A 24737-nucleotide genomic window follows, 5' to 3' on the forward strand; every position below is an offset into this window, starting at 1 on the left:
TTCATGTAGGAACTATATTCTTTCTAGATTGATAAATAGCACTACAGGTAAGAGGAAAAACTTGTATTTTTGATTTGGGGGTGAATGCCTGGCAATGTCAATTAGTCAGATATATTCATCACTGCTATTTATTAACCCAACAAATGTTTATAGAAGTTGTTGCATGCTAATTTAGAAGTTGCCTGGCTGAGTAATCCTACTTGGTGCAATACCCCCACCTGAACCCCAGTTTTTGCTGGCCTGTGACTTTTTTGTGTTATATTTTGTTATAATTTCGCTTTGCTATAGTTCAGCTTCTTCCAGTGTGAAATGGTAGCCTGGGGAAGCAATATGCATTCAAAGTAAAGCCTCACCAACATTGGTTGTTAAACTGATTTTAACACGAAAAAATACACTGAAGATGCATTCTAATGATGAACTTATTTAGTACCATATAATGCCATTTTTTCTGTGTATGTAAATGTTTAGTGTAGAGCCCTTAACTTATTATGCAGGGAGTATTTTTATGTAATTCAAATCTAGACTACACATCATTTATAACCATTAATGCCAATTAAGATTATATTGTTGCTACACGGCAATTTTTCCTACAAATAATTAAAATGTAATTGTCTCTTTCGCAGTGCGCGCTCTCGCGAGTGGCATGCAGTTCACGCAGCATGGCCACATGGGCCAGCCAGCCAATAGGAACGCTTCCTTCAGGCGCGCGCAACTTGATTCAGGAAGTACGCATTTCATTTTTACGTTGTGCTCGAGTTATCGAGTAAACTTTACAAAAGTCCAAAAATTGATCAGTTATTTGGTTAACAAGGCATACAATTCAGCTGAAAATGTCCGCTGGTCCTGAGTCTACACATGTATCGTCGCTTGGGAAGGGTGACAGTTTGCATCAACAGGGTAAGAAAATACTAAGTCAACTTACGTTAGCTGCTCCTTAAACCGTTAACTTACTCTGATAAAATGCAAATGTTGTGGCTTGACACCTAATTTATTCTAAAGTTTGAAGTGACGCCGCGCGTCCATATTACTAATTCATGTAACCAAAGTAAGACGAATTTTTTTTAGCAGTTAAAGGTGAAAGCAATCTACCTAGGTTGAATGTGAGAGAAGCTTTAGAAGTTATAACTTCGTTGACATTTGAATGCTGTAACGTTACTGCTGAGAATCTTCTGACAGTGATTTTGTTTGGCCATTGATAATAAGTTTTGTATTCCCTGCTCTTCCCCCAGTTCTCGCCTCCTTCCCTCTGTGTGACATTACAGATGAGGATCTGACCCAGAACCCTCAGTTCTGTAAACTCCTGGTCACCCTGGCACAACATGTGGATCAAAGTGGACTCACTGTCCCACTAAAAACAGAGCTGGAAAAGGTATCAGCAGGCATTTGTCACTTTATGAAGAGAAGTTATTCATGTTTTATTTCACAGTAAATAGTCTATGACTTACCGACCTCTACAGGTAACCAGTGAGAATTGCAATCACAGAGATGGACCCTGTCTCATGCTGCACTGTGAACCCAAATCCATTCATGACACAAATGTTTAATGTAAAGTTCACACAAAAAATGCCCCGGATTGTCAAAATGACATAAAAACTTAATGTTCACTTGACACAAAAACTCATTCCATGTGAGCTTGACATAGTTTTTTTCTGTTAAGTCAACAATTTCTAAGTTTTGAGTTAATTTGACTAAAATTTATAAAGCTGATTTCGCCTAATAAGTTTAATTCAATGGGTGGAGTTTTCCATCATGCTGTGAGACAGTGTGTTTAAGGCCATAGGCTGAAGAAAACTGTGTTTAAATGTGTTCTATATCACTCACATTACCCATTACGCAGTGATTGATGTTTATGTATTTCACAATTGTTCTAATGGGTTACAGTTAATGTTGAAGTAAAAGATATTTTGTGCCATGTTAGGTTGAATACACAGTTAGTGACGAGTGTCTAATATAAGGTTGCCCTGAGGTGAATTAAAGAGAGCTTCCTGATTCAGAATTCATCTCTTTGGTTTATTCTTGCAATTGAGAAACCTAAACTTTTCACAATATATTTTATATAGTTCAATGAAATTAAAGAAAAATGTTGTAAAATGTGCACTCAATGTTTTCTGTTCATATGACATAGAATTAAATGCTTAAACAGCAAAAAAAGTTATGTAAAACTGACATAAAATTCCTGTCAGACAAGGGTCATGTGGCACATTTATTCTGTGTCTGGTGTCCTCAAAACTTTTCTGTGACTGTATTTTACTAAACTAAAAGTTTTGAGTGCAAGCTGTTTGCAAAAAAATTAAAGTTGAGTGAGCGAATTGTGCACAGGTCTGAGTTTGTATGAAGTTTTACTTGTCTGTGAGCACTTACAGATTCTTTATTCCAGGCTGAGCAGAAGCTGCAGAGCCAGAGGCGTCACTGGCTGCGCTCTGAGAGCCTCCACAAAGGGCTGCAGGAGATGATCCAGGAGCACTGTATCAGGAAGCACCATGCCACTGTACCTCCCGACCAGAACATGGTACATTTATACTTATTTGTATAGTTCACAAATGCACAAACAGTTGTTAGTGAATCATGGACAACATATGTTTTTTGTAAAGTAAAGCTCCACTTAGCATTTTGCCCCTTGCATTTACAAATTGAAGCTAAAGCTCACAGTTTTCAGGAATCTACTGTGTGATATTATATTAGCACATTTGTGTTTACCAACGTGACATCACTGACTGTGTGTGTGTAGTTCTATGAGACGATGGAGAAGTCACTGCTGGTGGCTCAGTGTATTAGACAACTGGATCCCAGTAGCACTACCAACCAAGAGCAGCCCTCAGTTCTGGGTCTGAACCCCCAACATGTGATGGAGCTCATGCCATTAGAGAAGGTGAGTCATTAAAATTAATTTGCCTTCATACTTAAAGCACAATGATTCATGTTGGTGATATGGTGTTAAGTGTGAATTTGTAAAGCATTAATAAAATGATTGATAGATGGATGACATCAGAGCAAAAAATACAAAAGCAGACTTTTTTCTTTTCGGAAAAGAAAGCTGACCATTAATAGAGAGATTCTTCAGTAACAAATGCAGCTTGTTCACCCATTATACTGTATTTACCAGAATGTTCAAAGGATGAAACAGGGTCTTCCCAGAGAACTGGAGAAACATCTAAAGAAAAAGTGCATGGGCCTCCTCTCTTACTATCAACCTGAATGGGGTACAGTATTTATTTCTTCACTAGTAAATATTCTCTTTCACTTTCATGACCTTTATATCACGTCATTGTTCTGCATTGACATGATGACCAGGATGCTTTTTTGTAATGTCATGTAGAGAATGAGAGTGAGGGTTTGAAGAGCAGCAAGTTGTCCCACCTGTCAGCTCAGCTGGACAAAGAGAAGAAAAGAGCAGAGAGTCTAAAGGAGACCTGCCGGGAAAACACAGTTCTCCTGCAAAGACAGACTCAACTCTACCTATCCGTAAGTACTTACACAAACTTAGCAAAAACAAGCAAATATATTTCCTCTGTTTTTTTTGTTTTGAAGTGGTACACACACAGGAAATTATGTGTGTACAAGCCATACATGTGTTCTGTTTAGTTTGTAAAAAAAAAACCAACAACAATATTTTGCTTTCAGTGTTTTTTTTCCCTCTTGCTGACTTGTGTGCAGGAACTGATTAAGTGTATTCAGCTTCTTCAGTCTCTCATCTTGGACCACAGGCTGAGGATCCAGACTGATCTGGACCGGAAGAAGTTAGACTACTTGGAGGGAAAATGTGGATTAGTCTTACAGAAGATCAAGTAAGGAGTTTTCATTTGCCTGCCTAAATACATTTTGATTGTGTAGATTTACTGGTGCCCTGATCCAGAAAGTCCTGTGTGTTTCAAATTTAAAAAAAAGTTTTCTTCTCTTCTTACCTCAAAGGACCGAGATGGTGGAAATTCAGCTGGACACGTACACAGTGGACTCAATATCTGCTCATAGAAAAATAAGGCAAGATGCTTGTCCATCTCTCTGACTTATTTCTTATATTTATCATGTAATTCCCCATGTATGATTCATATGCCCCACTGCACTAACTCAGTCATAGTAGTTGAGGGAATGCATACTGTTTACTATCATTCACAATTGAACTCTAAGCCTCTGACATCAAGCTTGCAAAAAAGTTATTAAAGAAAGAACATTGTGTGGCTAACACCTCTCCAAAAACCTAATAATCTTTTGTTGTTGTGTTTCAGAGAGAAGCTGGACTCTGAGCTGAAGGCCTGTCAGGTGGAGAAGCAGTCTGTAGAGTTGAAGCTGGCCTCCTTTGAGATCTTGGGTAAAGAGTTTGAGGCCTTGGCTGAGGAGTACTGCAGATTACGGCAGGAAATAGAAATGAAACACTGGGCTCTGAAGGAGTTCACCCAGTACAAGGACAAATGAAGATCAGATCTGTTGCTGGGACAATAGCCGGCCATTCCCTTTTCATGGTGTGTCATTGCTCACATTGAAATGCTGGCTTTTGGATGCTTGACACAGAAACTGTGTGGACTTGGCTTATAAGAACTGTGTAACATGTACAGCAGTAAGTGGGTTAAGGATCCAGTTACAGCTCCTAACTTAACAATGTTGTTTAATTAACTTCAATAAATTCAATTTTCTTAAAATAGTCAAGAATCTTCAGTGCATCACCATGGCGATCAGCATTTTTGCTTTCCTATCTTGCATGTGACTGCATAGTCACCTTTGATTGCTTTCTATATTGGTATAAAGAGGTGAGAATCACTATATTCATACTGACAAAGCAAAGTATTGTTGCTCTAACAGTGGCTTCCTTGTTGGCAGAAGCAGCATCTGCTAGGTGACTCAATCTAACCACCTGAAATAAAAGTTTCAAGGTACATTTTGTGGAAGTTGACTTGTCATTTAACACTTTACCTCAGGTATCAATACACAGTGAAATGTGCCAAAAGTTGGGCAACTATTTCTATGTATATCGCGATATAAACCTGGGAATAAACTAAGATAATGCTTTAGGAGCCTGAAAAGGAGTTATTATGTCCCATATTCATATAATATCTGTTATCACTGCAGCTGCACAGTGGAAATAATGTATATAAGACTGTCCAAACATAAAGGCAGCGTTCTTTCGGATGTGGGTGTTGGCGGGGGGCCGTGGGCTGCAGTTGAGCCCGATCCAGAGTCAGGCTGTGTCCGAAGTTCAACACTAATGCTATTTAGTACCCTAATACAGTATGAGATTTTTTGAGTATGTCGGAAACCTTGGTATGAAAGCTTCCTATTGCATATTATATCCAGTGCACTCATGCAGTATGCAAGCACTATACACTTAAACCAGCATAAATATCACACAATGCAATGCAGTAGAGGATAACATTCATAACAGACCGCAGCTAAGACAGCTCTGTAACATAATAGTAGGACTTCACTTTGTTAGGCATAATACAGTTTTAAAATTATTTTAAAATTACCAGTAGAGCTTAAGTTGGCACGGGTTACCATGGTTTCACATCTTCAACTGGCAAGGAGGCTCTCAGGAAGTGATGTAATTTCAGCTTAGTGCATCTGTTTATTTACACAAAACTATGCTGAACAACAGTAGGGTCTACACATATTGGGAATGTTGTACAGTGTATGGGATTTTGGATGCAGCACTGGTGTTTAATTTGTCCACTCTGGGATACAGTAACAAACAGCATGGCAGACTCTGTGGCACAGGACCTTGCTTCGTATGTAGATATTAACAACTCATTCCTAGGCAACGAAAACACGACTTTTACTTTCAGGTTATTTTAAACTATTATACTTATGAATACCATAATCAATTTTTGCCAATATCTCCCTGTAAAACCCGCACACTGGACCGTTAAACTTGCTGTCTTGTAGATTTTTTGTTGAGAAAAAAAGCTGGGAAAAATGCTCAGCTCATTGCAATTTTGCAGTAGCAGTTCACATCTTAATCCACAAGATGGCAGTATACTGTAAATGTTGACAACTGGTGGTCATGTCATATTTCCCATTAGTACTGTACTGTACACCTTGCAGACAACCTTGTTCTACCTTGCTGATCTTTTACTACTCTTTTACAACATACAGTTTAAAAAAAAAAAAAAAAAATTAGGGACTGGTCTTTACTTATCAAAGTAAGGGGTTGGGTGAGGTTTGACTTTTATTTTTCTTTCTTTCTTTTGTATAAATGTCATGATGCCTTCGTCATAAATAACCATATAACACAGTTCCTGGCTATGATAACTGCGGTGATTTTGGAGATTTTTAAAGAAATCATACCTTTCAAACCCACTTGAGTGTTTTGGGGTTCTGAGAGTAAATAAAAATGAATACAAAATATGACCATTTAAAGTTGAATGTCCCTCCCCTAAGCTAAATCAAAAAACATACTCCATCCCCAGTGCTTAAAAGGATATTTGAAGTACCCCCCGTTTCCTCACCACCCCCTCCTCTCTCATAAAAACTGCACAAAAAGAAGCACCTGAGACACAGTAGAACATATTTGTTATTTATCACTCTAAATTTCTGCACATTTGTGTCTTATTCAAGCTGTCAGATGAGCTGACTTCCATCACATGGCACAACAGAAGCAACTCTGATAAGTTTAAAGAACTACTACTACTACTTATAGTAGCCTAATGTCCCCACACTTTTTGAAACTTTATTTTGAAAATCCAGTGACACTTTCTGTTTTTAAAGTTTCTGATAAATGATGTTGTTTTGGCATTTTTTTAAAGAAAACATGCCTAGCAGGTTATCTTTAAAAATCAGTGGTGAAGTAAATACAAACTACAACTATTTATTGTATTGACAAGCATAGGGGTGGCAGTAGCTCAGGTGCCCCTGAGCAAGGCCCCGAACCCCCCAACCGCTTGGGGCGGCTGTCCATGGGCAGCCCCCTCACTCTGACATCTCCCCACTTAATGCATATAAAAAGGTCCTGTTTGTGCATGTGTGTGTATTTCGGGCCTGTGTGTATATATTTATATATATGTAAAAAAAAAAAAAAAAAAAAAAAAAAAGTTTATTCATGGTGGAAGGAGGATCATGCATTTTACCCCAGTCAGTCATTTGTAGCTTTGGGGAGGGAAAGACATGCCTCCCCCTTTTTGCAACACCCCCTGGAGTAACTAACAGTCCCTTAATAAACAAGGAAGGAAGGAAGGAATTACGATTAATATTTCCACATAAGTAAAGCTTGACGCTGTCAGGTTAACGCCCACTCCTTCGTCGTGTCTACATAAACGATCTTTGGTTATGTCTGCTCCGCTGAGGACAAACGGAAGTAGGTAGGAGTGAAGCATCTCTCTGTGTTAACCCCTCTCTGCTCTCTCATCAGCAGCAACAGCAGCCCCGCCTCGCGACGCGAACCGCTGGCTGGTTCACCTCCAACGCAACCCACATCTGGCTGTCAAATTCATCGCTGCCGCTCCGTCCGGTACCGCGGCATGCTCGCACTCACAACGGGACATACGAAGTGGATTTTAAGCAGAGGGGCACAATGTCCGAGGTGCGAAAATTCACAAAGAGGTTAAGCAAACCCGGGACGGCCGCGGAAGTCAGGCAGAGCGTGTCGGAGGCTGTGAGGAGCTCCGTGGACCTTGTGGTAAGCAGAGGACCGGCGGCGGTCATTTTAGCTAACACGGATAACGTAACTAACCGGTTAGCCTGCTAACTCCCCTCCCCCCTGTTCCCTCTGGGGACTATATCTTTTTAATTTTGTTTAATTAGTTATTTTGTATTGCTGCCGTTCATTTTGGTTTATCACCACCTTTTTAACTCTTTAATTTCTGTCTCGCCAGTTTTCATTCACTGCGCTTGTCCCAGCAGCTGTAACCTATAGCTAACTGTGGCGCTCTGGCATGTCTCTGAATGCACTGAAACAATTTACAGCGTTACTGGCAGCGCTACACTCTGTGTAAAGAGGACAGGTCATTATGGAGCGATTATATGCCGCGAATTCAACTCCCATATGTTGGCTTGGTTTTTCTAAATTGCCGGCATTACAAAATAGTGTGACATTGTCTTGAGGAACACATGGTTTTTCAGTCATGTGCGGCTCCTTTTGTGTGCTGGCGGATGAGGAGCAGTGCCAGTTGGACAGCTGCAGCATGGCTTCCTTGACTGTCCTTGCCTTGGAGCTGTGTGTGTATGAGCCTGTTTATTTCTCCTGGAAATTGCCACATTGTGCAAAAAGAAAGCATGCTTCTTTAATTGATGTATAATTACATGTGTGGAAAGCAAAATGCTTATTTTTTCTCATTTTGAATCGATAACAGTGCTGCTGGCTGATAGGGGTTTGGAACTGACTGCAATAATGAGGGATTAGGCGCAGTGGTTTGAGATTTAGGATCCTGCTGATGCTGCATTTGTGTTTGCATACGTGCCTCTAAATGTGTGTGTGTGTGTGTGTGTCTGTATTTATTTCCATGTCTGAGGTGTGACATCTGTCTTGATGTCAGTGCAGATTGATGCTGGTCTGCTGATAACTTGTTTTCTTTTTGTCATAACTGAAACCATCTGGTAACTCCCCCACTTTCCCATTATGTGACAAACTTCATCCCACAGCACAACAGTCCTACATCTCTGGCTGTATAGAGAGTTGAGCTGGAGACGTTTGTATAAGAGATAAACTCTTGTTCCCTTGGGATTATTCTGCTTTAGTCTTATGATGATCACCTTCAGCACTGTGACGCAAAGAGGTTACGAAGCGTAATAATCATGTGATAAAAGTTTTGATTCCTGCAACAGAGGTGAGAGTGTGTGTTTGTAGCCCATGTGTTGCGATGAGTTTTAGAGTTGCAGGTTTTGGCTGCTCATTTTGTGGAATACACAGTTGGCTTGGAAACCGAGAACAAACGTCTTTTTGTGGATGGTGTATGGGGATTCCCTCAGGCATGCTGTGACCATGCTTCCTGTGTGACTGTGTTTGTGTGTTCACTCTGAACATCTCTAGAAAGTCAGTCCTGTTTCTAAGTCCTTCCCTCCATGCCTGTTTTCTTAGTTTTGCAAGGGAACAAACAAGAACTTCATAAAAGGAAACAGTAGAGTGCAGAACATGAAGGTTTCTTCTTTTTCTTTTTCTGAAACAACAACCCTCGGGCCAATTAAGTTGCCTCATTGCGTCATTGCTACCTCATTACTGGAGTTCATAGAAAGTCCAGTAAAAAATTGTTATCAAGTCCACATCTGTGTCTATGTCTACTACTCTTTTACAAAGAGTTTTTGGGAATGTATATGTTAACCTTGTAATTGGAAGAGACCATACAGTCCTAATGGATTACTGGAAACACTTGTAAGTTGCAGTTGCAGCCCTAAATGGTTTCCAATTTTGGTGGATTGGCCTCTCTAAAGGGCCCATTGCGAGGGGAAAATGTGGAGTGAAACCAAATTTGAAGAGTTGTTTATCACACCAGACATTTTGACCTGTCAAACACAGGTGTAACTACTAACATGCTGAAATCACTGCCTTGTATTGCAGTAATTGGAGGAACCGAGACATCGTCGACATTATCAGTTCCACCTGCGCTTTTACTTCTCTGACAAGTTCAAATAACAAAAGTGAAAAAAGGTCTGTAAACGTGATTAAATGTGCAGTGTGTTGGATTTTGGGGCATATATTGGCATAAATGGAATATAATAAGTATTTTTACTCTGGTAGTTGTGCTGGGTTAGCAGCCCATCTCTGACATGCCAAACAGCATACATGAAACACTGATTTGTAATGTAAAATGTCTTTATTCAGTGTTTTTACTGGTTTAAAACACCTGGTCTGTTTGTTTTGGAGAGGAAGAGACCTCTGCGGATAATTTTGCTCCCGGTAAAAACCTCCTGTACAATGAACACTGAAGCCACTACTAAATCCCCATGAATCGTATACACTGTTAATTTAATTTAGGATAGATAAAAAAACACAAGAGTGCACTGATGCCAGCAAGACTACATTCTGTCTATTAAAGATTCTAAAGATGGCTGTCTTTAGAAATGTTATTGAGACATAAAATGCAAACTATTTATAGGGTTAGAGGGATGTCAGTTTTTTAGGCTTCCAATTCAAATGAGGAAATGACCAAAAAAATGTTGGGAACCACTAAGGAATGTACTTTTGTGATCAAGGATACAGGACACAGAAACATCAGCCTCCATATGATTGTACACCCAACTACATAAAAGACTGCGTGTCTGTCTCCAGTCAGGAGAAATGTCACTGTCAGTGTTCCACTGAGTCTGGTTGACATTTCTGTCTGCTATGCACGCATCACTGCCACATCACTGTGCAGTGAAGCCATATATCTCTATATTTGGTCATTCTTTTGGTTTTAGATCAGCTGAAAGATTAAATGCTATATGGTATGCTTTAAAAGTCTCTTGTGGTTTGGGCTAAAAATCCTTTGTCACAAAATTTAAAGTAAGTTTTTCTTGTTTTCTGTAAAACATTTTGGGGATACATGGTTTTCATGTATATTGTATACAAGATGTTTAGGATAACAGAAACTTGAATTCCAATAACTTGCTTTAAATTTGGTGTATAAATCCTATTTCTATCTGTATATTATTATTGTGAATGCAGCAAAAAGTTGCAGCAAAAATGCGGCAACAGTCATGGCCAGAAGCCTTTTGTTTTCCGGTTTTCCATCCATACGTCTGCCATCTGTCCATTCCATTCTCTTCAATGTGATATCTCAAGAGTGCCTTGAGGTAATTTCCTCAAATTTGGCCCAAACATCCACCTGGACTCAAGAATGAACTAATTTGATTTTCATGGTCAAAAGTCAAGGTCACTGGTGCTTTTCCATTCACCTCATTTCATGCACATTTTCAATTTGGGCGAGGGATGTCAAAGGTTAACCGTTAATTGGTTAACCACTGAGAATATTCTTGGCAGCTGAAGCATGTCGATCTATAGGTTAATTCTGCTGCTTATCAGTTGGCTGCACTGTGCACCACCTGGATCTGGTAGGAGACAGACAGCAGGCTAGCAGCGTTAATATGATGAAAGAACATAGTGCCCACTGCCCATGTCTGATCTCCATGGGTTAGCTAGCCTTGGCCGCTCTACACTGCGCACTAGCCAGGTAGGGTAGGGGCTAACGTTAGCTAGTGGTGCTGTTCATTTGGCGATTACTGCTAGTAATGTGCCTGGACTCAACAGGTCAGGGTGAGGTTTGACTGGCGCTGTTTTCATAATGTCATCATGTTGCGCCTTCTTTTGCAGTGGCACCTGATTGTAGAGTAAAGGCCGGGACATACTTTCCGCTCTGACCGTCCGCAGACAGCTGCAGATGCGCATGCAGTTCTATTCGTAGTACAAGTGGAGGGTCTGTGTCAGCAGTACATGGAAGGGCTGGGAGGTGAACTTAGAGTCCTCCTACTGCAGACATTGGGTGAAAGTGACACTATATGATAACTGGGTCTGGAGGGAATGTCTGTCAAATATCCTACTTAAAACTGACTTCACGGCTGTGCAGTGGCTATGGCTGACTTGAAAGCAGTATTTTGGACTGGACTGGAGTTTGGAACAAGAGTTTGGAGCATGCTCCGTCTGTGTGCTTGCTATGTGTACAGCCAGCGCCGCAACAAAAAATGGACTGCATGCTGGCATCCACATAGGGGTCGGTGCAGACCCCTGGCGGACATGGGTGGATGATGACATTCACGCCACGTGGACCAAAGTGGACCGTCGAAGATGCGTCGATGTGGAAACTATGAATTGGCCCTTAGTGCCACCTACTGCTTATCTCGATGAACAAACTCCCAATATTCGCTTAACAGTAGTGGATGTATTTTCTTTTGTCAATTATTTTGAAAAGTTAGCTGACATTTGTATCAGTGTTGGATGGAAACCAAACTTGCATCCTCACAGAACATATTTCAACTCCAGAATTCATGCTCTAGTTGTGACAAAATTTCATGTCTTTCACAGTCTAATAAGATAAAGTGATGAAATGATGACATTTTATATCCAAAAGGCCAAAGGTCAGCTTTATTGTTATATCGTAATGTTCTGCAAAAACACTTTTCTATCCCTTAATAAATGTCTTAACAAAAGGGGAGACATTTGGTCAGCTTGGGTGTCTACCTTAAAAACTGTGCTGATTGTATAGATTTTCTGTGCTGCAGGGTTGAAGGTGTTTGAAGCATCAGTATTGTAGAATTTGTAGCTTCCTTGCAGCAACATCCATATTTGAAGCATTGTCTGCTGTCATGGCTACATATGAGTCTGCACAGACATGTATGTAAACTGCAGCCTGCCTGGTTGGCGGAGGCGTTCAACTGTGAGACTGTAATTCTAGTTTGGAATAGAGAGGGATTAATACAGGGATAAAAGAGGCTGGTTCGGCTCCTTTCTTCCCTTGGATGAGCCGCTGTGTGTCTCATATACACACACAGACTGGAGCACTTAGTGGGGTCAGCTGTGGGACAGAGGAGCTGCTTCATTCTCTATGTCATGTCAGTGTGTGTGCGCTCATCCATTGTGTTTAAGTGTGAGCTTCCCCAGCCAACGTGATAAAATCCACCTGGTTGTGTTGGAGTCTCAAGTGTATTACATCTGCCGAACTGTAATGGGACACAGACATCTGGAAGTGCACCCTTGCTAACATCATCATCATCATGGTCCCCTGGAGGCACACTGGGAGTCATGCCGTGGACTCAGTGATCGGTGTTTGTGTCTTCTCCAGCCTGGTTGATAGCTCAGAGGAGAAAGTGCCTGCATTACAGTTACGCCCAAGTATTAGGTCACATTTAGCGTTTTAGCATCTGTGTGTGTTTCTCAATCAGTGAGATTGTGGCTTCACAGCTGGCTGCTTGTGATTCTTCTGCTTCTTTCCTCCTCTATAAAAGCAGAACTCTCTCTCTCTCTGTCTTTCCTTCTCTCTTTACTTGCTTCCTCTCCCTCCCTCTCTCTCTCTCTTTCTCTGTAACATGATCAGTGTTGCAGTCGAGTCACCGCGCTGCCGGTCGCCTCTGACTTATAGTGCTGCGGTTCAGCTTGTTGCACATGACAGGAAGCAGAGCTGCTGTTTCGGGTGCAGGGGCGGCACAGTTGTGTGTAATGCTTTCAACAGACTTATAGGTGTTGTGTTTTACTGTTGCTCAGGTTGCTAGTTGTTCACTGTAGAAAGACAACAGTGATGCTACAGAACACAGAGAAAATCTCCAAAAACTAAATCTAACATTTCACAAGTAACACTGGGGTTGGGAAGTTTTTATTTAGATTAGTGGTTTCATGGAGACAACCGAGAAAGTCGGGGTCTGGTGGAAAAATCTGCAGAGAACATGTACTTGTAACCAGCTTATTTCACCGTGGGCCAAATTACTGGTTAGAGAACACTGGAAAGGAGAACTTTCTTTCCTTTATTGGCTTGTGCACAGATGCCAGGATATTCAAGAAGGAGGTTTTAACCCTTAATTTTTGGCCAAACAGTGTCCAAAACCACATTATTTTATTAATTCTAGTGGAGATAGTGGAGGGATTTCCAAAGAAATCAAACATGCCAGGAAATGTGGAGTCTTGGGTTTGAATATTGCATTCAGTGTAAACATTGTATAGCTTCACTGAAGAGTGAAACAAGCTGATGTGCAATATATACACATGATACTGTCAGACAGTTTGGAATTCAATTGTTTTTCCAACTTTAAAGCCGCCTAAAGCCTCTGAATACACAGAGAAAAATGTGTGTTCGTGTAGGTCTCTTTTGCTCATAGTGAGAGGGTAATTGAGAAAATATGTTGTCAGAGCCTTTAAAGGAAACAGGGCAAACCTGTGTTGAAGGGACAGTTCACCTCAAAATCAAAAATGCATATTTTTCCTTTTACCTGTAGTCCTATTAATCAATCTAGATTGCTTTGGTGTGAGTTGCAGAGTGTCGGAGATATCAGCCGTGGAGATGTCTGCCTTCTCTCCACTATAATGGAACAAGATAGCACTCAGCTTGTGGTTCTCAAAGCGCTAACATTTTTTTTGAAAAACTCAACAGCAACGTCTCTTTCCAGAAATCATGACCCAGTTACTCAAGATAATCCACAGACCTTCTTGCGAGCAGTTTCATGGAGGAACTTATTTCTTTCTACTGGTGTTTGGTACCAAAATAGCTACTTTAAAGGGCACCAACTGATTTACATTAAAACTGCAGAGTATAAATTCATGTTAAATTAATCACTGGCAAATTTGAGTTTCTGAGTTTCCCTCAACACAAAAACCCATTAACACCTGCCAACATCTGGCTTTTTTTTTTGTTTTTTTTGTTTTTTGGCGTAGCCACTTTGCCGGCGAGATGCAGTGACACGCTACCACTCCAATATTGTTCCAAAGATAGAAAAAGTAACCACCGTAAAGTTTTCACAGGTCTCTATGCTACTTTCTACTGTTTACTAACCTGTTTTCCTGCCTGTCCGTGACGTTGAAGGTCACACACCAGGAAAAAGCCCCCCCCCCCCCGTGTTTAAAAAAAAACAAAACATGCACACACTAATTTTGTTGGAACAGGGAGGAAATATTGGAGAACACTGGGCTTAGACAAGAGGTGGAACCATTGTGGAGCTGCCAGGTTTAACTTCAGACTGGAGGCAGGCACACTGGTGAGTTGGCTATAGAGCTCCATGGTGTTGGCCGCTCCATCGACCCCTGCGTCGGCTTCTCAGTGAGCCAAAAGTATTGCCTCAGTGCCAATCTGCTGCCATAGTTTAACTGTTTGGTTTATTTATTTAGAGAAAATAGAGCAGTGATGATAAAAGGCATCAGTAGTGGTTCAAATGTGAACAGTGCCCAACCCTACTTTCTACCAAACTACACCCGCCAACCATATCACTGTGCGAAAGGAAGTGTGCGTCTACTGCTCGCTCAACTAGCACTACTGAGCTAGCTGTTACATCTCAGCTGAGGAGAACGCCATGAATGTGTACATCTCGCCCTATCACAAGTACAGGACTCGTGCACATGAGTAGATGCATGCGTCCTTCTGCGTGGTGATACCCTAAGTGGGTGCAGTTCGGTACAAAGAAATTATTCCTACATGAAATTGCTCACAACAAGGTCTGAGGATTATCATGAGAAGCTGGGTCATGATTTCTGGAAAGAGACATTGCTGTTGTGTTTTTTTTGGCACTCCACAAGCTGAGTGCCATCTAGTTCCATTATTTTCTAGAGGAGGCAGACATCTCTATGGCTGATACCTCCAACACTCTAAAACTATCTAGACTGATAAATAACACTACAAGTAAAAGGAAAAATACGTATTTTTGATTTTAGGATTAACTGTCCCTTTAAAAGGTTCACTCAGCACTTAAAGCTGGATGTCTTAAAAAGACTTTAACCTATGTTAGAGTTTCCAGAACTACTGAGTAGCTGCACATATAAACATGCCCAGTGATAGTTTTAGAGGGATGGCAGTCGATGGGAGGGGGAGAGCAGCAAGCAGAGGGGAAAAAGGCAGTAGCCAAACTACTGCATAACTTTATTACTGGCTTTCTCACTCTGCCCACTCAAACAGTGGTAGGAAAACAAACCTCTGCATTTTGGCTGCCTGGACAGCTCTTAAATGGAAATATGACAACTCGGAAAATGACTCAGTCGTACTCTTCCAGCTGTAGGGCATTGTCAAGGTTTTTAGAGTCCTTCTCCCCACTGTGCTTGTTCTTTAAACAGCATGTCAGCTGCCGTGCATGTATTGCTTGCAGCCTCTGGTGCAGTGGCTCAGCATTGTGCCACAGAAGCTGATCAGAACCATACAGTCTGGTTTCCTTTCCATGGTGTCGCTCAGCCAAGGCTTATTGGCTAAGCTGTCCATCGCCATCTTCACTTCTTAGCTTGAGCTTAAAGTGGCACTTTCTGGGAATTAATTCTGAATCTTTCCAAGTGGTTTAGGTTTCTACTTGTGATAACAGCCTGACCTAGTTGTGAAAGGCTAGGTTTTAGCCTGTAGGCCTCTTTAAGACATAATGCAGAGTCTGATTTCATGCCTTCCACTTCTCTATGAAACTCAAAACAGGAAGTTATGATACTTATCCAGAACTGCCAAGTGGCATGTGATTTCTTGTGTGTTTCATTATTACGTATGCCTCTGTCGAGCACATGAGCTTTATTTTACCGCACAGGACTATCAAGCCAGATATCTTATTTGTCCATTTCAGTGCTGCTTTGTCTCACCTTTCTTGACCTCTCTGTCTTTCTTATGTTTTCATTGTCAGTTGCTTCCCTTTCGTCATCTTTTGCCTTTTTTTTCATCCACCCACAACTCTCTGAGCAGCCGTTTCCCTGCACTGGTCTGTGACAGTGCTCTGAACTTTGTGGTTGTGTCTCTGATCTCTTGCGGCTCTGCTTTTGCATGGGCGGTGAAAAGATCTGGGGGTGAGCCCTTGTTAACTGCTTTCAAACAACAAGGGCATGTGGAGCTCACCAGAGCTGCAGTAAAGACAAAATTATCAGAACACAAGATCAAAAAGCAAAGGTTTATTTGCAGTGACATGTATTTGTGTTGTGTCCATCTTTCCTGGTCAGGAGCAGCCAAAGATTATTGAACCGCTGGACTATGAAGCCGTGGTGTTTCAGAGAAAGGCCCAGATCCACAGCGACCCCCACCGGGACCTGCTGCTCTGCCCTGTTGACGATGTCTCGGTGAGTCCCCTCGTCCTTTCTTGCTCTGCCCCCTCGTACTGGCTCTCACCCAGGTCATCCTCCTCTCCAGGATGAAATTATAACCCTCATACTCAAAGCTCCTCCTGTGCTGAGATCTCCACAGTAAACAGCCAAATCATCAGCTTTTTTCTTGCAAAACTGTTTGAGTCAAACGGGAACAAAGAGCTGTAAAATATCACTTTCTAAAGAGAAGTTTCCCATCATTAATCACTGTTCATCCCAAACACGGCAGGCTTGATTCTGTACGGGTCAGTCCAAAAGGCCTGACCAATCAAACACAATCCAGCCAGGTACCTCTGCTCTGTATTTATTGGTGCTGCTTCAAGCACATGTGGTTTTCTTTAGAGGCATGTCTCGCTTCATGTCTCGTTTTTTTTTTTTTTCCATCAGTTGACACTCATCTGTTCCTTTGTATCTGTGCCTTCTGTTTTCTGTCATCCACTTTCTCTTGTATGTAGCTGCCCGCTACGTTACTATTTGATGAGAAGATAAAGAACTGTCACTACAATCATGTCATGTATACATGTTTGTTTTTGATTGTGTGTGTAGGGCTGTACTGAATGTCATTTTTTTATACATTTCAAAGCTTCTGTCATCATATTTTATGACAGCCCCCTCAAACAAAGTCCTTAGTGATGAAGTGATTCATTGGATTAATTGTATACTTTTTATTTATTTATTAAATCAACCTTTTTTAATCAACATAAGTCTCAGGCTGATCCAGTAAGCGCAGAAAATAATAATGACATAATTATCATGCCCATAGCCTCATAGCAACATTATGCAATGACAGAAATAGCTTTAAAATAATTCAGAATATTTTGAATTAAAGTGTTTGCATTTTTTTTTTGTTATTTATAATCCGAACAGTCAGGTGCAGAAGTTAAGTGTGACTGACACTCACTTGGTGAGCAACGAATTGGGGGGGCTGTTACTGTGGTACATCATGATGTAATTTATCTTTGCCTAATACAAGCCCTTTGCCTGAATAGAGTTTGAACACATCACCATGTAACTCCATGCCATCTCAGTTGGCTGTTAGTTTGAGCCACAGGCTGTTAACAGCTAACGTTAACTAGCTCTGGTCTGGCTGATTTCAACAATGATTTGATGTTCCCACTGTAGCATTATCAGGAAAAAAATGGGGTACATCCCCTGACTATGGCTGTATAAAGGGGCTTGCCCCTGAAGTGTCCAAAGTGAGTTTATTGTGTCCTGTCGTCCTGAAAATGTCTCTGGGAAGATCTCTGTTCATCCCAAACACATTTTCTATTATCCTAGGACAACAAGATGCTGTTAATCCCAAGCCCTGCTTTATAGTCTGCGCAAAATTGATGTGACACAACAGAAAAAGATCGACTGGTGGCATCGGTAAATGCTATCTTATTTGCTGATAGGCTAGTGACAGTCAACAAGGCAAATATCGGCAGATATCGATGCTCAGGCGATAAGTCGGTCCATCCCTAATACTAATAATATCTGTTCAGCCTAATCTTTATCTGCAACTCTGCAGAAATACTGTGTTTGAGCAGAATGAATAGACATGCAAGAAAAAGAACAAAACACAAGAAGCTGCACAGCCTTTGAATGATGATTTAGAATTCTAATGTTAACATTATGAAGGAAGCTTCAAGGCTTTGAAATATACAGTTCTGCATACCTGTGTGTCTCACCGTTTGTGTATATGTGTGTTTGTGTTCATGCAGGAGTCCCAGATCTCCCGGCAAAGGAGGACTGTTGTTCCCTCAGTGCCTCAGAACGCTGAGCGGGAGGCCAGGAGTCTGTTTGCCAAAGAGGTATTACAGTGTAATAGCAGTCCCATGAGGATGACTTGGCCACACTTGGTCTCAAACAGCACATTTGAAGCAGTAGTCCTTTTCTAAAAATAAAAAGGGTTTGGAGTGGAAAAAAGTGAAGCTTCAGTATTTATAGTTGAATTTTAATCTTTTTTAATCATTTTATTAATTAGAATCTGCTCAGTAATAATCAGACATAAATGCAACGAGCAAAATGAAAGATGATTTCTTGATGACTTCACACCAGCCTCTGTGACATTTAGTCTAAAGTGGTCACTTGATGCTCATAAAGAAACACAGAATGCACAGCCCAGTTGTAAACACATGCTGTGCTGATGATATATTTTATTAGCAATGAAAAACAGACTCTTCTGGCATGATGTGGATATACTCTGCTGCTCTGCCAGGCTTTAAATCTGTGTTCCTCAGCCAGCCCTCATGGCTATGATATAGCATGGAAACAACTGTCACAGGGATTGTTAAAACAGATCCAGGCTTACTCAGCATCTACCAACAAAGATCCTTTCAGCTGACTTAAGTGAGAGTTTCTGCTCACAGTTTCACACTGAAGAAAAAGTAATATGCACAATGAAAACCATCTTGAGTAAAACCGAATAGAAGTCACAGCACACACTGCTACTTTGAGTTCATAAACGAAGGATATGGAGCTGGAACAGTCTCCGTCCTCCTCTGTGAGTCACAGTTGGAGGAAAGAACTGCATGCTTGGTTAGGTCACTTTGCTGCTATGGCATGCTTATGTTTCAGTGTGTTAGCTGCCCCTAATCCAGCTCTGTGTGTTGATCTGTTTGGCAGTGCATCAAGATGTACAACACCGACTGGCATGTAATCAACTACAAGTATGAGGCTTACTCTGGTGACTTCCGCATGTTGCCAAGGTAAGGAAGAAAAACATTTTTTAAGAGATTTTGCAAAACAACATCCAAGTTCTTTACTGCCAAATATGTAACATGTAAAAGAGATTTACTCAACTCACGTGGGTCTGCTGGATGACGACATGCAACAAATCACTGTTTGTGTATATGAATGCAGCTCTGATCCTTCAGCAGAGGAGAGGAAATACTGCATGCAAATTGAAATATCTGAGTTCAGCCAGATTTCCCTCTACAATGCAGCAGGTGCAGCCCAGATGTTTTGAATTCTTATTGATGTAAAGCTTCCTAAGGAGATTATTTTTATCACTGCAACGTGCACTTGAACCATAAATTGGAGTAGAAGAGACATACATATGCCTATTTTCCAGATAGCCTCACAATTCCAGAGGACAAAAAATACAATGCAGAAATTGATAGATATGGTTGGGTTTTATGGGAATGTTCACAAATGTCACATCCTTTTACGACAGGGGAAAAAAACATCCGCTACTTCGCTTAAGAGTTGCTGTGTGGCTTTCTTCACCTCAAATAAACTTAAAATTCCAGAGTTGTGCAGTATTTTTTAGAATTTTTTTTCCCATGTTTGTGTGCCTAAGTGATTAATGGGAATAACAATTTTTAAACTGGTACAGTAAGTGTCTGACAAGATTATTTAAAGGATCCCAGCAGTGATAGACCTCTATGTTAAAGAGTAAGATCCTCTTATTTAACCAGAAACAGCCCCAAAATTGTCATTATCAAACCCACCAGACTATATTTGAATAAACTGTTTGGTTGAAATAAACAATGTATTCTCACAAAACAGTTTGTATGATATCCTTTGAATTGGTGGAATTATGTTATGTCCTTAACATATAGTTACGTAATTAACGTGAAGTTGGGGAGGCTAGGTTTAGGCAAGTAAAGTTTCTGTGGTTAGGTTTAGGAAAAGAAACATGGTGAGGGTGTATTGTAAATGACTCAGAGTTCACGGTTCCGAACACCAGTCTCCTGGGGAAAGTCCTGTGTTTTGTGACCCATCCACCAACCTGTCTTATGACTGGACTGCTTGGAACCGCTTCCTTCTTAACTCTGTCACACACTGGTCACATGACTGAGCCTTCCAAAATACGTGGGTTATGCACGAATTACTGGCTCATTATTACAAGGGATATGTACGGTAAAGTATGAACAGTGCATTAGAACAGCCTAAAATGAACCCCCAATTCACCCAATTAGATATGAACATGTGTTGACTCCATACTAGCTTAAATTACTGTTTATTTAAATGGAGTTTGGTGTTTGGCTATTTCCGGGCTGTTAATTGTTAAACAAAAATGCTCCAATGCTTTATACAAACAATGTTAGATTGTTTAGTGACTGGTAAAAGAATAGTAGTGAGCCTCCAAGGACTGGTAGCTGTTGAAGTTACAAATCTCTGTGTGATAATGTTGTAACCCATCATTAAAACATAGAACAATGATGTTGTGTAACGTTAGCGAATGGACTGTTTTCCCCCTTGCCGACCATGCCCCTAACTATGACTAGACACCAACTGTATCTTTGAGGTGGCACTAAATTTACTGACCAACATAGGACATACACAGCAAAGGAGACAGTGCAAACAGCAATTTGTTGCATGCTTCACAAAGAGTGAAGAAACGGAGAGAATGCAGGCCTCCCCACAGGGGAAGTACAGTGGAGAAGGGGCTGATTTATTGAAGACTGCTGACCCTTACTCACTTTCTTTTCAAAGCAAAGGCCTGAAGACAGACAAGCTGCCAGCTCATGTGTTCGAGATCGACGAAGACGCCAAAGATGAGGTGAGTGGAGAGACCTGGGCGCTGTTAGATCACAGACATTGATCACTGCAGCGAGGATGAGTGGTCTGCTATTGACTCATTGGGCCCTTTATGGACAGCCTGCACCACGCATATATGAACAGCTTTTAGTGATGTGCAATAAAAATTAAAATGATCCCTTTAATCTTTTTGAATTATAGAGATGAGACAGAAATTTGGCTCATATCTGGAAAATATGAGCAAACAGATCAGCCACGTTCAATGTAGACGTGCATTGAATTGGTAATGGTGCTGCAAGATTGCCTGTGACTTATGGTCTGTCGGTCCTTTAGTCCATCCAGAAGTGTGACCCCTCACAGGCTGAAACCAGTAGCCGTATATGTCCTATAAATAGCCCTCATCGATCCACCTCCCCCTCCCCTCGGGCCGGATGCGGATAGACAGAGAACGGGTTTAATTGAAGGAAAATAAATGCTGTCGCTGCTGGCAGGACGAGGAGGGCAGAGAGGAGATGGCTCTGTTACTTCTTGAAACGGGCCATGGTCTCTGCATTATCATCTCTGGCTGTGATGGTTGGTGTTGGCAGCGTAGTAACAAGAGTATATAAGAGCAACAAGAGAAAATGCACATAGTACATGCATCATAAGGCAAACAATCACATATCTTTATTTTTGTATTTGCTTATAAAAATGTTTGCTTTACTATGTCCTTTATATAGCCTTTTATATCCATTCACACACCATAACAATAAATCAGGGATACTGTAGTCAGTGGACATAGGCATTAGGTGACAATATTAAGTACACAACCATTGGGGATATGAGGTAGGGTGTGGCAAGGTGTGTATGCATAGTGGTCAGCTGCTCAGTTGCTGTATGTCTGAAGCATGTACAGACTGCAGGAAGAGAACAGCCAGCCAATTAGATTACAGGACAAAGCTGGAGAGACAGGCGGAGGCGTGACACGCAGAGGACAAAATGCCACTTTAGTGTGATCAGGCTCATCTCTACTGTGCACACACATACACACGTCAATCCTTCTCGCTCATTGTTAAGATATGTGTGTCATGTTCCAATCTTGCATTAAGTTAATTAGCCCCCTTTGCACTGTGCATTCCTCCAAGAAGCCAGATGCATTATTCCCAAGAATGTGTGTGTGTGTTTGTATATAAGAAAGAGAGAGAGGTCATTCCCTTGTGAGTAATGTTTGTGTTTTCTGTGGTGCTGATGAACAGTCCCATGATAGTATGAGACGGAAAGGCTGCAGGGACGGAGGATGAGTTACGATGAACCCTTTTTGGGAAACCGAAGAAATTGTCCCTATAAATTGATTTGGCTGGACAGCATGGGATTAGAAATAATGGCAATTTTCACTTACTGAACTAATGTTAAGATAAAATAAGATAAACTTCTTCCACTCTGCTAGGATGTTGGTGTCCTCTGCCAACGTTACTGTCTTTCATAGGCTGTAGTGGGCCCAGAAGACCTAAGTAATCCATTTGTACCAACCATGTCATGCTAGCTTGTTGGTCGGGGGGTTAAATCATGCTCCAAAGTTAGGCTACATTTTGGCAGGGGAAAAACTGGCATGGCCATTTTCACAGGGGTCATTTGACCTCTCGACTCAAGACATCTGAATAAAAATGGGTACTATGGGTAGCCAAGAGTCTCCCCTTTATAAACATGCCCACTTCAAGATAGACCTGCAACAATTACTGGATTAATTAATTAATTTGAGTATCTTTGGTTTGCACGCAAAACAAGACATTTGATGATGTCATCTTAAGCTTTGGGAAACACTGATCGACTTTTTGTCACCATTTTCTGACATTTTATATACCAAACAACTAACTGATTAATTAAGGAAGTATTAGAGAGATTAATCAGCAATTAAGATAATTGTTAGCCCCACTTCATGCAACTCCTATGCACTTTTGGGCATAAACCATGCCATGTTTTGCATGCAGTACAAATGCGTTATTTTTGCCTATTGTATTTGAATATATTTCTGCATACAGGGGTCTCTAAACAGTCTTTAAATTGCATAAATTCAGCATGACTGGAAAGATGAGACCCTTCATGAGTGCTTATGTTAGCCCCCATAGTAGCCATTTAATTGTAGTGTGTAAATGACCTATTGTTGTGACCATGAAACTTAAGAGACACAAACAAGAGCCCTTGTGGGTAAAAGGTTAATCCCACACTGGGGAAATTAACTAGTTAGAACAATTTAAGAGTCAAAAGCAAAGAAAAGAAGTCATTGAGTGATGAATAAAAATGTGACAAGATAAAATCATGACAAAAATACAAATTAAATGAAATAAAAACGATATTCACTATCATTCACACCTACAACTAATTTATAGTATATAGATAATAAAATAAAAATAAAATAAGTATAATAGTTAATATACTACAGCTGTGATCAGTGAACCTTTCTTGCAACCAGGTACTTGTTAAAAAAAAGGTACCATGCAGATGTGGCACTAAATATTGTAAACCATGTCAAAACTATTTAGCTATTGAGGCCATAAAGTGGTGCAGGAATTAGTGCTTAAACATGGAAATGAGTTAGCATTTTTGTACTTCTGGTTCCCTCATCTTGAAGTCAATGTGGGGTTTTTTTTTTTTTTAGATGCCTAAAATAAGGTCTGTGGTTAACACACACTTAAGAGACTTTCACAGTTTGTTCTACAACATGAAATACACCAGAAAATATCCCACTGGTAAATATTGAAGCTTTCGTGTGTTTTAAAAAAAGGTGGTTGCTAACATGTGGCTATATGAAACTACAGAACATCATCACACCGAACACGACTGTACAGCCTTGTTGTGGTGGTGACGGTGAAGTTATGTGACTGCAGTGTAGTCCTTTATAGCAGAGTGGTGGGTAGAGTATTGAAAGTTTATACTCAAGTTGAAGTACAATAGCTCCCCTAAAAATGACTGAAGTAAAAGTAAAAGAGTCCCTGGTTAATAATTTACTCAAAGTACAAGTTATTTTCTGCATAGGCTAATGTAAAGTAATGAATTTTAATGAAGTAGAGCAGGTAGGCTAATAAAACAAGTAATGATAGCCAATATAAATGAGATATATCTTCCACTCTCTCCATCTCATCCTCTCTACCCCTCTCTTCCTTATCATAACATTAAAGATTAACATTACACATGAAAAATTTACATAGCGAACCCCTACAGTATGTGGAACTTACTTCAATGTGCTTGTGGAGGTTAGAAGGTTAAAAAAAAAAAAAAAAAAGAAGAGGAGGTTTTAAAAGTGGATATCTCAGATCTTTTTCAGGAGCCACAGCAAGCACTTCATCATGTGATTGTTGTCTTTTTTTAGATTTAGGTTATAAAAACTGTGGCCAGGTGTGGTCAGGGATTATCACTGGAAGCTTTCTCTTGTTTGGGTTTGCCCCATCTTGGTCAAAAGACAGGTGGTGCTTCTTTTTCTTTCAGCTGAGAACTCAGGTGCTCCTCAGACGCTCTCTGCACCTTCACTCAATCCCCACATTTTGTGCAGACTAGATGTGACAATGGTATAAATGATGAATGTAGCAAAGTAAAAGTAGATTTCTAGCTCAAAAATATACTCGAGTAAAGAGTAGAAGTACCCTTTTTTTAAAAAAGG

At 40.6% G+C, this 24737-nt stretch overlaps 2 protein-coding genes across 3 annotated transcripts in view; both read left to right on the top strand.

Moving 5' to 3' along the window:
• Window positions 1–706: 706 nt before the first annotated feature.
• On the top strand, window positions 707–4636 carry haus4 (HAUS augmin-like complex, subunit 4). The gene is made up of 9 exons (XM_050067130.1): window positions 707–897; window positions 1230–1369; window positions 2378–2509; window positions 2729–2869; window positions 3104–3200; window positions 3317–3462; window positions 3655–3785; window positions 3910–3978; window positions 4224–4636. The coding sequence occupies exons 1-9, from the start codon at window positions 831–833 to the stop codon at window positions 4408–4410; spliced, it is 1110 nt and encodes a 369-aa protein (XP_049923087.1). The 5' UTR covers window positions 707–830; the 3' UTR covers window positions 4411–4636.
• A 2696-nt stretch (window positions 4637–7332) lies between these two features.
• The window catches only part of dock11 (dedicator of cytokinesis 11), a 97855-nt gene continuing 80450 nt past the window's right edge, over window positions 7333–24737 (top strand). For both annotated transcript variants that reach the window (XM_050067065.1, XM_050067066.1), the window contains exons 1-5: window positions 7333–7603; window positions 16496–16612; window positions 18340–18429; window positions 19244–19326; window positions 21059–21125. In XM_050067065.1, the coding sequence (XP_049923022.1) occupies window positions 7499–7603; window positions 16496–16612; window positions 18340–18429; window positions 19244–19326; window positions 21059–21125 (462 nt within the window). In that variant the 5' untranslated portion in view covers window positions 7333–7498. The remainder of the gene's footprint in view (window positions 7604–16495; window positions 16613–18339; window positions 18430–19243; window positions 19327–21058; window positions 21126–24737) is intronic.

Source organism: Epinephelus moara, chromosome 17 (assembly GCF_006386435.1).
Source record: "Epinephelus moara isolate mb chromosome 17, YSFRI_EMoa_1.0, whole genome shotgun sequence".
Classification (NCBI taxonomy): Eukaryota; Metazoa; Chordata; class Actinopteri; order Perciformes; family Serranidae; genus Epinephelus; species Epinephelus moara.

Coding starts and splice junctions, on each gene's coding strand:
- haus4 (XM_050067130.1), top strand. CDS start 831: ATGTCCGCTGGTCCTGAGTCTACACATGTATCGTCGCTTGGGAAGGGT. Junction 2,510..2,728: donor TACCTCCCGACCAGAACATG/GTACATTTATAC, acceptor GTGTGTGTGTAG/TTCTATGAGACGATGGAGAA. Junction 3,463..3,654: donor AGACTCAACTCTACCTATCC/GTAAGTACTTAC, acceptor ACTTGTGTGCAG/GAACTGATTAAGTGTATTCA.